The sequence below is a fragment of the Labrus mixtus genome, chromosome 11 (genome assembly GCF_963584025.1).
Source record: "Labrus mixtus chromosome 11, fLabMix1.1, whole genome shotgun sequence".
NCBI classification, from domain to species: domain Eukaryota; kingdom Metazoa; phylum Chordata; class Actinopteri; order Labriformes; family Labridae; genus Labrus; species Labrus mixtus.
In genome coordinates this window covers 25,076,097-25,091,151 of record NC_083622.1, presented here as the reverse complement: position 1 = coordinate 25,091,151, position 15,055 = coordinate 25,076,097, and the positions used below count along the sequence as shown (strand labels likewise).

At 39.0% G+C, this 15,055-nt stretch overlaps 1 protein-coding gene across 1 annotated transcript in view; it reads left to right on the top strand.

The window, feature by feature from the left end:
• The window catches only part of LOC132984272 (CUB and sushi domain-containing protein 3-like), a 226,300-nt gene that overhangs the window by 190,381 nt on the left and 20,864 nt on the right, over positions 1–15,055 (top strand). The window contains exons 59-60 of the mRNA XM_061051035.1: positions 5,284–5,466; positions 11,148–11,321. Coding sequence (XP_060907018.1) covers positions 5,284–5,466; positions 11,148–11,321 — 357 coding nt within the window. The remainder of the gene's footprint in view (positions 1–5,283; positions 5,467–11,147; positions 11,322–15,055) is intronic.

The window sequence follows — 15,055 nt, the reverse complement described above, 5'->3', positions numbered from 1 at the left end:
TTGAAAATTGGTTTGAATAATTATGATCAAAGGCCAAATAGTTTTCACGCCCGTTTTTCCTACAATCAAGCCTGCTCATCACCAAACTTAAAGGGCTTTCACACTTGCAGAAAACTCTTGAAAATTCCTGATATTTTCAGGATGTGGGAATGCAAACAGCCTAATTTTTCAATCTGACTTTAATCAGAGTTTCACAGCCTAATTTTTCAATCTGACTTTAATCAGAGTTTCTCCTGCCAGCCCCCTAGTATTATTTCTGCATAAAGTCCAAGTGAGCTGATGTGAGAATGCAGCAGGATATAATCCAAAGAATCCACCACTGACCAGTGGGAGAGGGTGATGATGTTTATATCCTGTGAACAGTGCACAGTGCACAGACTGTATGCACGCGATCACTATGATACCAGTGAACTTGATTAACTTGCTGCATTAATTTTTCTGTTCACCGGTTTGTTGTTCTCCGCTCTATTGTTGACATTGTGATTCTGTTGAACTACACAAAGCATTGATATAAAGGCAGATATTCCCGTTATAGCGTCATATAGCGGAATCTGTTGCTTCCTCTGCTACTTCTGCATAGTTTTTTTTACATCATGTCTTGACTCAGAAGACCCCCCCCCCTCCCATCCAACAGGGATAGTCTGTTAACATATGCACCATATTAACAGCCAGGTCATGAGAATTCCAGGAGCAGTACTGCTGAAATTTTCGATATATTTTCAGATGTACATATGTGAAAACGGCTTTATTGTCATTTTGTGGTATTCTATAACTTCTGTCACTTTACATTGAATTTAAATGGACAGTTCAGGGACATCGAAACTTGAGATGACAGAATTGGCTCAGTGCCTTCATTAATGAGGCAATCGTTTTCACCGATCATAGGTAATCGATTAGGTAGGCCTCCGGAGCAAAGTCATACTATACTCTCAAGGGGAGGGAGCTAGAAGAGTTCTCCTTTTATTCCCCTTCTTACACCTCTGGATGTTTGATAAATGAGATTTATAGAGCATGTTAAGGAATTAGTGAATTATAAGAAGTGCCCTAGGGAAAATACTTGCTAAGTGAACTGTGAAGTAAATCCATAAACTACTTTATGAAATAAACAGTAAACACTGATTATTCAGGAAGAGTATTTGCCTTGTTACATGCTGGGATCCACTTGATTTATATCAACAGTTTTTAGTATTCTCCTCTTCTCTGACCCCTGCCGTCTCCCTCTTACTTTAAATGCCAGCACAGTGGTATTGGATTCTTCTTGTGGCTATTGGGTAACAGGTATTTGGGTTGGGGTGAAGATTTCAGAGCCCATTTCCCATTAGTGCATTTATAATTCACTAGGTCTGCCTAATTTCTGCAATTATCTCATCTCAACAATTAATTGAGTATCTTCAGTGCAGTGGTGGTCTTGCAAACACCTCATTGAGAGGCTGACTGAAACATAAACTGCATAAATTATGTCATCTTCTACTCTACAGATCTTGTCCTGCAGTTGAACTCTTCCTGTGCAGCATCATAACACATCAGGAATATGTCAGCATGGTCTAAAAATATGATCAAGTGAGGGAAAGAGAGAGAGAGATCTGATTGCTGACCCACTCTATCTAAATGCATGTTACACTAGGAGAAGGTTATTGCCCTGCATGTAAACTCTTTTGAATTCTGATTTCTTAATCTTATTTCTCCAAGTAGCCTATTTTCATGGAAGCGAGTAAATGTTACAGAATGGAAAAAGGCGTAGAGTTAAGTAGTTGAAGTCAACAGCCTGCAGCTTTTCTGCATTGTGCTGACTGACTGGGTTTTTCACTCCTAGAGAAAGACAGGCATGTGTAAATATTAACACTCATGCACACACATTTGTTTTCTCTTTATCTGAAAATACATTTCCACTTTCCACTTCTACTCCAGTTACTTACAGTTTACATTTTTATTAGACATCTTTTTGTATGCCTTCTGCTTTTGGCTAATGTTAAGGAAGACAACATGCTTATATGTAGATCATGTGTTTGGTTAGGATATAGGTGGCTCATATTAACTTTTATTTTAAATAAGTTCTTCCAATACCTGGACACATAGACTGTATAACATATGGAAGTAGTCTCAGTGACATCAACCATTTGTTGAAGGTGATGGTGGTTGTCATATTGAAAATGCTGTCTCTCAGTAACAGGCAAAGAAGTGGAGCTAAGGCGGGCCTTAAGCCTCCTGGCCTACAGCGCACCAACTTGCAGGCATATCAGTAATGCCCCTAGTAATGCTTAACTCTTATCCTCAACTCAAATACCATACAGTTTGTGCGGATAAAGACATGAACTTTAACTCAAATAGTGCTTTGAACGGGGCTGTAAACATGTGTATTTCTGCTTTAAAAATTAGCATTTTAATATGGGTGTGTATGTGACTTTCCAGATTTTTTGAGCCAGCCTCAAGTGGACAGTCGAGGAACTGCAGATTTTTGCACTCAGAAGTGGCTTTATCTATATCATTATCTAACACCAGCATGTTAGCATTATTAATGTTAGCATTCTGACATTATCATGTAGCTCCTGTAACACCTATGCTATGGATAAGCTTCACAGTGGTGTTTGCAGACGACTTTTAGGTATGAAATGAAAATGTTTATGGAATACCAGTCTCTCTTCTTTTTGATGATAAGATTTGACCAGTTTAAGAAACCACCTCTAGTGCTTTGTTATGACATTTTAGTCAAAGATTTCACACAGTATGTCTTTCTTTATAATAAAAGGCTGTGACCAATTCTAAATGTATTTAACATCCTGTCATGTAAAAATGGCTCCATTATCGACCCAAAAAAAATGACCTGTTATTTGTTCATACAACTTTACATGTGCTATATTTTTATTTATTAGTGAAGAATCAGTTCAAAGTTCAAATTTGGTACTTTAAGTCTTACTCAGGATGGAATGGGGTAAAGAAAACACCTGACTGACACTGCAAACCAGCATTGTGCTAACTATTCAACACATAGTATATAAATACACAGAATGTCCTGCTTGGGATATTGAATAAAAAAATAAATTTGATGTGTCTGACAAGCTCATTTTTTAACACAATCTTCTTAAAAGGAAAGCAACTGTGCATTTTTAAGAGTCCAAAATTGCAGTTAGATCGGAAAAAAAACAAATTCACCAGTCCTCACGGCCCTGTAATTTAACCATCTGACACAGATTACAGAAACAGGGTGCGGAGGAGGATGTAGTGACATGATATTTCTTCAAGTAAACAGAAAACTCACACAAGAAACGACCAGAGCACCTCTGTCAGCCATCACACAAACATCAAGGCTGGACAGATTGTCTCATTAGTCTCATTTCACATGCTTATCTGCACTGCACTGTCTTACCTGTCAGGCTTTTATTTTTGTGCTGATTTTGGAAATAGATACATGGCGAATTAGATTAATTACAGAGCAAGCAGGAGGCAGTGTCAAGACTTCCCTTTTTCTCTGTACCCACCAGAAGCTCTCAGATGTTTCCTGTCAAGATAAAAAAAAAGTTAGCCTCAGCCAGCGATGATGAATATGTCCAAGTGTTGAAGTCCTTGGCAGCAACTAGTAATAAACAAACAGAAATTAATTTAAGGGAGGAGGCGTTTGCACGGACAGCCATATGCATCAAACTGGCGTCTTACATGAAGTTGAACAAGTCAGGAAGGATTATGTAATAAGCAGGCATAAATACGGGTTGTAAGATTAAACAAGGGCTATGAAAAAGCAATCAAATAGAGGCTAAAAACTCACAATTTAATCCAAGATAGCACTAGGTTAAGACCTGACAATACACCCAGCAAAACACTCAGCCAAGAACAGGCATATGAAAAGACTGTGAACAACAGTTACTCCAACATGATAATTATTTTCTCTGAGTTCTCACCGAGACCAAGAAAAAAACAAACCGATATCTCAACGTGATAAAACACCTTACTACTTTACCTCTTTCTCCCCCACGAAGAAGAAGAATGACTAGCGTGTACACGCTCGTCATCCAGACACAACTGGCTAAAGAGATGGTGGTATTCACCATACTGTTTCCTTTTGTTCAGTATGCATGAACCCAAAATCTCTGGTTATTTTTTGTTTCCCCCCCTCCTCATCCAACAGGACAGCAACGGCAAAAGCTCAGAGTCTGCTTGAATCCACTTTTCTGTTACCGTTCTAACATTTAATCGTCCCGTTGGTCCCGTAGCTTGGCTCCAGACGCACCACGCTGTTTTGCCCGACGCGCTTTTGAGGCATTTTAGGAGCCTGTAGCTGCGCGTCTCAGTGTGATTGCGGCCTTATGCATGATGATTATTGAGGTTACCTTACCTGGATAATGAATCTCAACAAACACAAAGCAAAAAATAGTTTCATAGTTTTTATCTTTTATGTGCAGAAATGTCCATTGGCCTTTTTTTTACATGCAGTTGATCAATCACTTAAATATATATGGTTGCTATCAAGCCTTCTAAATGAAATAATGTCTTTTTGTGTCTACATATTTGGCATAAATCATTTTTATTACCCATTTAATAAATACAGTGCAAGAAAGACAGATTTTCTTATTTTCTTTACAGTTTCATGTGCCTGTGATGGACTTGTATACAAAAAATGTAACCCTCTTTTTCAAATGTTGACAGCTTGAACTAAATTCTAGCTGGAGCAATTACAAGTTACTAACGACAGCCACAAAATAAGCACTTGTTCAGTAACAAACCTATGTTTTTGAGTTTTTCTTTGTTCAACTTGAAGCTCAGTCTGTTGTACAATGTGCGTTCATTCAGTAAATCATCACTGTAACAAGTATGAACTGCTTGTGAGGGATTGTGGGTCGAGCTGCAGATACTCTGACTAATGTTCAGTTTGGTTAGCCATATTCGTCATTCACAAATGTATTTGGCTCTGCTGTTTAAAGCTTTTTAATACTTCTGATATGTGGCTGAGAGGGTTATTATTAAGGCTGAGTGGAAAATTATAAATCAACCCTCAGTCTTTGTGTCAAAATTGTATACTTCCTTCGATCAAAAATAACAAATGCATTTTGGCATAATGGGGCAAGGGATCAAATGTAACATTAGCAAAACCATTTTCAACCTATCAAGCGAATGCTCAGAGTAAAAATCATCTGTGGGGGAATACAGAAAATCCACCTTAATAGGTTGATGCTTCATTATTTATGTACAGTTTATACCAAAATCCAGTTCAGCATGGTTTATGTATTCTTCATCAATACCATTTAAGATGATATCTAATGTAAGTTTTTTATAATTGACCTTTAATGACAGTGATCACCTGTAGCGACCCCGGTATTCCTGCAAATGGACTTCGATTGGGTGATGACATCACTGTGGGCCAGAATGTGACGTTCATGTGCCAGCCAGGCTACGTGATGATTGGTGGCGACAACACTGTCACCAGGACCTGCACCAACAACGGCACCTGGAGTGGCACCATGCCAACATGCCAAGGTTAGTTTCACCACAAAGTGTGCACACTGACATAGACTGCATTGGACACGGGCTGCAATAGACAGTCAACCTTGATAACCATCAGGTCATGGTGTAACAACCTTTGCATGCCTGCTGTCTGCCACATACAATATGAAGTATATGCTTACTCCTGAGATCTATTGAGATTAGCAAGCAAGGTGATACAGAACTTTCTTTGTGGTCAGACAGTGTCATATTGTACACGTCAGTGTGCTGACAACGAGGTGCAAATGATAAATAAAACCATGTGACTGTGATTCAGACACCCACACTCACTTATGCAAATGCATCTATTTATATTAGCATTTATGCTCAAGGACTTAAACATGCAACAACATAAACACTACATCAAATTTGAATCTGTTCTTCTTAACTATGTCCAGTGCATCCCTCAATTACAAGTCCCCGGATTAGAGATTGCTCAACTGGCTTTTAGAAAAAGAAGGGGGAAATCACTTTCAGAGCCCTTGATCTAGAACAACGTGATTTCACCCACACTTGAATGTAGAAGTTGCACCTGTGCTGGCACAAAGCCAAGGCTAAAAGTTCCTCTGACACACTATGATGGATGGCCAACAAGTCCTCTTCCTTACAACAAGGACCCCTCTAATTGCACTCCAACAGTTAATCATTGGCTCCCTCTCTCTAAAAGTTTGTGGGCACTCTATGGGCTTGATTAACATCAAAGTTGAAAAATCCACCTAGAGGACCGAGTTGCTGTACGCCCATCAGCACCGCATCACTCCATGATTCATTATGCTCGAGTGGAGGCACAGATTAGCATGTCTGCCATCGAAACCCAAAAGTAAGTATTGCAGGGAAGATTAACTTTTGCAGTGAACAGTTCAAAAAGTACACCAGGAAAAGGAGCCCACGAGGCACACGGTGGCTCATTGTTGCTAAGGAACTGTTCTGGCTGCTGCCTCAGTCGGTGAGAAGCAAGCTGGCATTGTATTTGCCTCTTGAGCAATGGGAAAGTAAAAATGAAATGTGCGAGAGAGAAAAAGATGCAGAGTGTGAGATACTAACATGCACTCAGACAAACAGGTAGAAGACATACACAGCTATGGAAATGAAGAATGTTATACACAATCAAATAGAACAATTCATGTAAAGGGGATCAAGTATCAGGGATTGTAAAAACATAAAGCCAGTTGACCTTTATTGTTGTTATGTAATAGCTGTGTTTTTATTTTTTGTCCCTAGTTATATTCAGTGTCCAAAATGCTGTTATAGACCCAGAGGTAGTCCATGTCATCACTTTTCCTTAGCTCATGTAATAGGGAAAAGGGGGTTTTAAGCCACACACTTTTTGCCCTCGTGAAGCTCTATTGTAGCTTACAAGTCCAAACTGACTCTGAGATTTGTAATGTTGCATGGGTGGGCTTCATTATTAACTTGCCCTGTTCCTTAGATTGTGGAATCTGTTGGATCAATGGACAGTCCCAGAACTGTTACAAAAGGCAGTCTAAGTGGAGCGACACACACAAAGGTTGTGGGCACACGTGTGTATGAAAGTGTGTGAATTTCTCAACCTCCGAGCTCTAATCCTTGACAGTTCAGCAACAGCTCAGGCATTCGGCCTCGATGCTGCTGTGCTTAATGGGGGTAGCGTGGAGAGGAGCAAAACCCTTGAGCTTAGCCTAACTCATGACACACATACACACACACACACACACACACACACACACACACACACACACGCTCAAACACCACCATGAATTCTGACAATCACATGGAGGCATCATGTTATACAACTGTTCCCATGTCAGTATAGGCACAGATTCTTGCACACCTTTCTGATTTGCTATCACCACAATCTCATACTGACCAGTGCATCAGTCAGAGAGCCACAGGGTACCACCTCCATCGGTTTACTCTCCACATTGTACTCTGTTTTCTCACTGGTTAAATGAATGAAAGAAAGTCAAAAGAGAGGAGGAGCTCCAGGATGCCTGTGGCCCGGGTTCAAATCCGGCCTGTGGCTCCTTTCCGACATGTCATTCCCCACTCTCTCTCTCTTTCTCTCTCTCTCTTCTGCCTTTATCAGCTGTTCTGTCTTTCTTATAAAGGCATAAAAAGCCCCAAAATAAATCTTTTATAAAAATAAAAAAAAGATAAAGTAGTTTCATCACTTCATCCAAGTCTAATTTATAATTCCTCAGTGTGGATGGGGTATTACGATAAGAAAAGGGCAGAGACTACTTATAAAGAATCTTTGTATCTGTTTACTGTTTCTTGCATCTGAAACTTGAAATAATGTATTTCCCAATAAGATCAGTTGCCTTTTTTTTCTTTTGCATGATTGGGTTCAAGCTGAAGGTGCAGCAGATCAGTCAGGGTGAGCAGTTTGAATCTGTCATGATGTGGGACGTCTGTCAACTTGTCAAAGATTTGGATGATGTGCCGCAGGGATATGAGCCGATATCCCAGTGAGGGAGGGGAAGACTAAAAGAGACAAAGCGGTTTTACGTGTGCCGGCTCTGTGCATAATTTTACACTTACAGTACTGTGTGTGTGCATCAGGCCGAGCTGTTAGTTTGTGTTGTGCACACACACCGCTGATGACACATCCTAAGCCTCGCCCGGCAAGGATTCAGTTTGAATCCCAGGTTTGGCGTGTTCAGCTAAGAGGCACTAATGCTGCTTAGAACTACTTAGGAAAATGGGGACACTCTCTGCTTCCCATTCTCTTCTATCTGCCACCCATGCCTTTTTTTGATTTATTTAAAGTAATTTCTGATGCAGTGCTTATGGGATTAGTAGGCCTACTCCTCTAATCAGTGTAATTTGCCTACTCACACACGTTCTCCCTCCGTCTTTCTTTATCCTCTCCCTCTCTCTGCCTCTCACACTGATTTACCGTATGGAGACACACATACTCACCCAAACAAACTCTTCACTTCACAGCATCCAGCTGGACATTTTAGCTATGTATTTCAGAATGAATTTGATTTTTCCAAGGGCTTCAAAGCAACAGCACTAAAATACTAAATTAAAGGCATGCGTTACTAATTCATTGAGATCAAAGAGGACAAATTCAAATGAACTTGTTTCAATGCAAACATTAAAAACAGATTGCAACATGACTTTCCTTTGCCTGATACTTTGTTCAATATTCATAATGGCCTAAATATTTTCCCTAATATAGCATTAATCTAAAGGATATATACTGTGTACTGATGCAACACGTCCACATGGAAATCTTTTTGGATCTGCTGCCAACCGAGAACAAAAGACGGTAACACCTTGGAGAGAATGTGTGAATATCCCACAGTGGCATGCTCCACATATACTCGAATGTGTTGTGTAGATAAAAAAGAAAATCGAACAAACTTTACAAGGCAAGAAAGTTGTCCATTATGAGAGTACCTTATATTACAAACTAATTGTTATTATTCCCAAGCTATGTTCAATTATATTTTTGTCAACAAGTAAAATGTAAGTCTTCATCTTTTTTAGTCACGCTTTTTGTGTTTAGTTAATATGCAGATATATTCAAATTCAACAAAGCTAACATTTGACAAAGCTTACATTTTATCATTAAAAACAATCAGACTGAAATAACCTACTAAGCTGAGGGTTACCAAATATGCAGTTTAACATTTTGTCACATAAGACTACACAGAGCTATTCACTTCATTATAATTAACTGATCTAATAATTGATGTCTCCTATACATGTAGGTGCTTATTAGTGAAATATTTCTGATTCATTGGTGAGCATAAAAACCAGCATGATGACTTCCAGTACTAAGTATTCCAAGTTGGTTGGATGTAAAAAGGTAATGTTCTCTAAGTATGTACAGAAGGAAAGTTACTGGTTAAAGGTTTAAAAGCTGAGGTTGAAGGAGTCCCAGAGTCAGGTATCCCCAGAGTTGTGCTGTGTCCAGGTTGCAGCTTTTTATATTTGTTTTATCTAGGTTTTTATCCTCTTTTTTCATTTTCCTTTTCCTTTGCTGTCAAGGCTTATTTGTTTTTATTCAGTGGGGGCCTTCTTATTATACACATTCCCAATTCAGCTCTTAACTCATAGCAAAGTCTGCAAATATGATGAATCCAGTAAAGGGACCAATTTAGTGGTGGGAATACCAAATCAGAGTCCTTATACACATGTAGATTTGCCATGCAGCAGCCATGAGCCCTGACAAACTTAGCAAGAATGCCCCTCAAAGTCTGTGAGTGTGAAGACTGAGATTAGGCCACGTACCTAAGACAAGCAGAGGTGTCTGTAATGTCTGCCTTCACAAGGCTGCAGCTGTCTCTTTTCTGTCATGTGCTTCTGAATGGAAAATGACTCTTTTGTTGCATTGTCAAAACCCAACACCTTGAGTGTCATGTTGTTAACATGACGGTTAAGAAACCAGATTGTAAACTAAACTTCTGATCCTGCCAGACAGTTGCAAGGTTTGGATGGAGCCCAATATCATCTGCAGATCTTTGTTCGAGTGTTTCAAGTGCATGCATGACAATGTCAAAAGGAAAGAGAGACTGGAAAATCATGGGTGCTGAGGAAAGATAGTAATGGTATAAAACAACTGCTATAATTTATTCACATCCCTAAAACCCATCTGGTTCCCTGTGGGTTCAGCTCAAGTGTGTCAGAACAAACTCTGAGCTTTATTATGCATTTATTTATGACATTTGTTGAGCAGAAAGTTTATGGCTTACACAGACATGAGATATCCCCTCATTTCTCACAGAAATTATTCAGTAAACTCCAAACAGAACCGGCAGAAAAATCCCACACAGTCACAGTCAAAACATAGACCATTTCTCCAGGCTACAGACCTCCTCCCTCAGCCTTAATCCACATGAAGCTGAATGGTCGATTCGTCCCACCTCTGTTGCCTCTAAAAGTCTGTAAAATAGCACCATAATTTGAATCATGCAGTATACAAATAAGTTTGAAAAAAATATGTTCATCTTTAACCTGCATGAAAAGCTAACTTTCAATCCTGTTGTGCCATGAAAAGAAGCAGTGCTTTGGTGCTTCAGGTTATGATATGTTACCATAATGCATTTAAAAAGACAAGAAAAACCTGTGAGAATGAATTTGGTAGGCAAGTGATTCACAATGTTAATACATTATTACACAGCTTCTCAATTTTACCATTAGTACAACATTTATCATTCAAAATTCTGATTGAAATCCAATAAACAGAGGATATGGCCATAACCTTGTAAATCTTATTAATTATCTCCAACCTTATTCAAGGTCTGTTATGCTTGAGTTATATTCATTTGTTTTTTTAGTTCAGTTTTATTAAGATCACAGAAGGCATTAGTGTTTTTAAGGATTTTTTTGTAGCATCCATGTTTTATTTAAATTATTGAAGGTTTAAATTTCTCTTTCATTCCCAATGCTTTGTGTTCCACACCCTAACTTGTACAACATGTAAAAATGTATGGATTCTGTTTCCAGCATGAGAAAGTCCTACGTATGTGCTGCTGGTTCTTTTCCTTATCGTAGGTCTTCTTCGTGTTAGATTTTTAAAAAATCCTTTGGCTTTTGCTAGATCTGCTGTCCTTATGCTGTTTCTGGCTCTGCTCTATCCATTCAACAGTGGTTGTGAGTCAAACGTGACTGTACCTGTTCTGTGCATTGATTGTTCTCAGATGATCGCTCTCAACTTTGTTTTTTCTTCACTCAACCCACAGTGGTGACGTGTCCCACACCCCCACCCATCCCCAACGGCCTTCTGGAGGGTTCAGTGTTGGAGTGGGGTACGAGTGTGAGCTACAGCTGCCTACCTGGCTATGAGCTGTCCTTCCCCGCTGTGCTCACCTGCACAGGAAATGGAACGTGGAACGGAGACCTGCCTCAGTGTTTGCGTGAGTCACCTTTTTAGAATTTAAAAATAGATATAGAAATAATTATGGAGGTTGGTAGAAGATGTTTTCTTGAAAGAAATGGTCTTGGTACATTTATTCCTTAAGTGGGTTTCCTTTTTGTCCACCCCCCTTTAAACGTCTGATAGTTGAAATGTTGGACTCATAAATAAGATCTGGTATCATGTTACTTCTTTTCTTATTCATCTGTTAATTTCGAAAATATTTAAAAACATTTGGAAGCAGAGGTGTGGACTCAAGTCACATGATGATTTGATGACTTTAAAATCGACTTGACAATATCATAAAGGATTTAAAAACTCAACTTGGACTTTGACTTGTGACTTCACTTGGACTTGAGCCTTATGACTCGAAAAGTTGAGATTTAAAAATGTGTATATTATTTAAGTATTTTTGTAACAACATAGTGAGATTAAAGTGCGTTTGTTGTACCTGCAGTGTTTGCCTCATGCTCCTCTGCTGTCTGTCTATACGGTCTGTAGTCCAAGTGAAGTCTCAATCATTGGTGACAAACGATCTTGTCGACTTTTCTCCATCACTCTCACCATATCTGCATTCATCAACAATCATTAAGTTAAGGATAGTAACGTTATCTAACTTCTCCTCACCGACTCTGTTGAACAGCGCTGCATTATGTCCAAACACTGAAGAGAGAACCAAACACGGTTCCAGAGAGTAGCAGGGGTGACCTGGGCACTAATACCTTTATAAAAAATAAAGGCAAGCAGATAAATATTTTGTATCATTTGATATAACATGTGATTTTTTAAATAGGTCTCTTAACACTAATAAAGCTGCATGTTATTGCACAACTGTCTCATACATGCAGCACATTAAAAAACTTTATATTCAATAATATTTTTTTTCTCTGTAGCAATCCCATTCTACCCCCTCACTGCTCGCCCCTTAAGAGTAGATCTAAATTTAATGAAAAGATTGAAGGTCATGAATAAGTCATTGAATTTAGCATCAGGGCCTGGGTGGAGAAGCTGTACTGTGATACAAATAGTATACATTTTGCAGAGATGCACTACAGGGGATTGTATGTGTTGCTGCTAGTTGCAGAGTCAAGGCCTTTTGTCATTAGCAGTGTTTGTTCTTTATCCTAGAAACAGCTCCAGTGGTTACCTTAGGGTAAGAAAACCGAGCTACGCTGAGCATGAGAAGGGCATTGTATCCTACTTGTTCATACGAAACACAAATAAATATTTCATCATCCGTGCATTAAATGTTACCATCAATTTACATTTTGATGAAATGAAAAGTGACTTGACCCCCAGCCCTGGAGTCAAAGCTACAAAGTCACAGAATGGAACTACAAGTGGGGAGTCTAATGCTCTTCTCTGCATTAAGACCTCCTCAGAATCATCTTTGAAAGCATAATAATAACCCCTGGGATGCATGACTGCTCGAGAGCATCTCACTGTCATCAGAGTCATTCTTGCATTTTATCAGTCAGAAATGAAATCTCAAGTAGGATGAAGTACTTTCACGTTTGTTTCTCTCTGAATGCTTGTCACTTCTAAGTTGAATAAAAACAAATGGCACTTTAATATATTCATGCAGAAAAATCAAAGGACTGTAAAAGATGTTTTTTTTTGTGACTTGTGCTGCATTGAAACATCTCCACTTCAACTGTTGGGTTTAGGCAGCCCCTTTTGTTTTGTCTGTTGAATCGCTGCTGGATTGATTATTGGATCTTTCTTTCTGAGAGTCTTTGCTTTCAGATGACTGCATGCATAATTTGAGCAAAAAGTAACCACACTGTGGCGATCGCTGACATCAGGCAAGAGTTTATGAATTGCAGAGAAATAAGATCGTTTATAGCATTTAAGGAACACATGTTGGATCATTACCAAAAAAAATCCTCCTCACCCCCCGAGCCTATTTAAAAAGAACCTTAGTCACTCCTGGAGTTTTTTTAATTTTTATTTATGCTAATGAAATAATTTGGTTGCTTGTAGCTGTATTCATTCAGGCGAACATGGTCCCATTTGGGTATTTAGTATCTGAATTCCAACTGACAGACTGCTAGTGTTTGTGACCATGCAAGCAGGAGAAGAGTACCTCATACAGCCATTGCTCTGCTAAACGGCCACACCGCAGTCGTTCATTGTAATCATGTAAGTCAAAGTAGACACTGCTGTCTGATTTATGACCTGCTTAAATGTAAGGGATTGCATTTTTGTGTTATGACCAGATATCTACTTTGGCAACACTAAATAACCAATTGCCTGTTTTATTGAGATGCACTGATTTATCTTTGTTCTGATCCTGAGTTGCTATAATGGGTAGAAAATGTCATCTGGACATAAATGGGATAAGGTTCCACTTGGTAAATGAAGCATGTCTACCTCCTGCTTTATTATGATGGGCATTGTAATACCTCAACATACTAAAATAATTTTTCCACATCAGCAAACCCAAAACACCCCCTGCAGATATGTGAGTGAGTAACCTTAATGCCTATGATGTAACCATGGTGTTTATTGTGTCCCAGCAGAGGTTTGTTTTTGATGTAGTAATTACATTTAATAGCTCCATTATGTACGCCCTAGAACACATGGGTCCAATGCCAGTGCAAAATGGACTCAAATCTAGGGCCCTGTTCAATACAAATCATTTAGTGTGATCAATAAGTTACTTTTGTAAATAAACCTGGCCCTCCTAAACATGTTGTTACAGCTAGCTTTCTGCTACAGTACTGGAAGTGGAAGCAAGTGTGTGATAAATCACTGAGGTTTACTTGGAAATAAATGAGTCTAGAAAATAGAACAATGGGGAGGAGAGCTCATATTTGGTGTAGAAAGGGCCATTATCTATGCATTAAAATGTCAGGACAGCACTCTCTGCAGCAGCTATATAGGTGCTAGTGATTATTAATAGCAAAGTCATTCCTTTGGTTAGTGTCATTGCTAACTGTATAGTCAGACCAACCAGTACTGTATAGACTGCATTCATTTATAAACCCCCACTCTAAATGCTCAAAGGGTAGTTCTGTTCTGTCCTAAGTTGCAAATATAAAGATATGCTGCAAGCATTAATTAAGGCATTACATACTCTTGCAGATATTTCCCATTTAGAGACTAAATAATGAGACTAACAGGAGGAATAATAACATTCCTTTGGGTTGTGCCATACATGCAAAATTAACCTTATAATATTTATTAGCCCTATTATAAGCCGACACTGTTGTAGAATTTAGAAATATGATTGTAATTCATGCTCAGCACTTTTTCTTGAACTACAGCTCGGCAATACGACGGAAGAATCCCTGCATCTGCAAAAGGAAACATGTCCATTTTTTAACATGAATCCTTTTTTAAGCACTAGAAGACAAACAGAATTAAGATGTATAATCATACCCCCTTCCACAACACATGGGAAACACAGAGCAAGCAGCAAAATTCAGAGTCAGGGAATGCTCGTTCATGTGTCTGCAGGGAAGAGACTGTGATCCCAACTTTGAATCTGGCCTCTGCATACTGATTACTTCAAAGCATTGATAATTCATCAAGGAAGAGGAGAGGCTGTGAGAGTGAGGGAGAAATAGAGAGAGAGGGAGAAAAGTTAGACTAGTCTCTCGCTCTCTTTCTCTTTTCATTTCACCCATCCACCTACACACACACACACACACACACACACACACACACATGGGCGCATTAAAGATGCTGAGCTTTGCTTGGCCTGGGGCCATTTCTCTTATATATCCATAA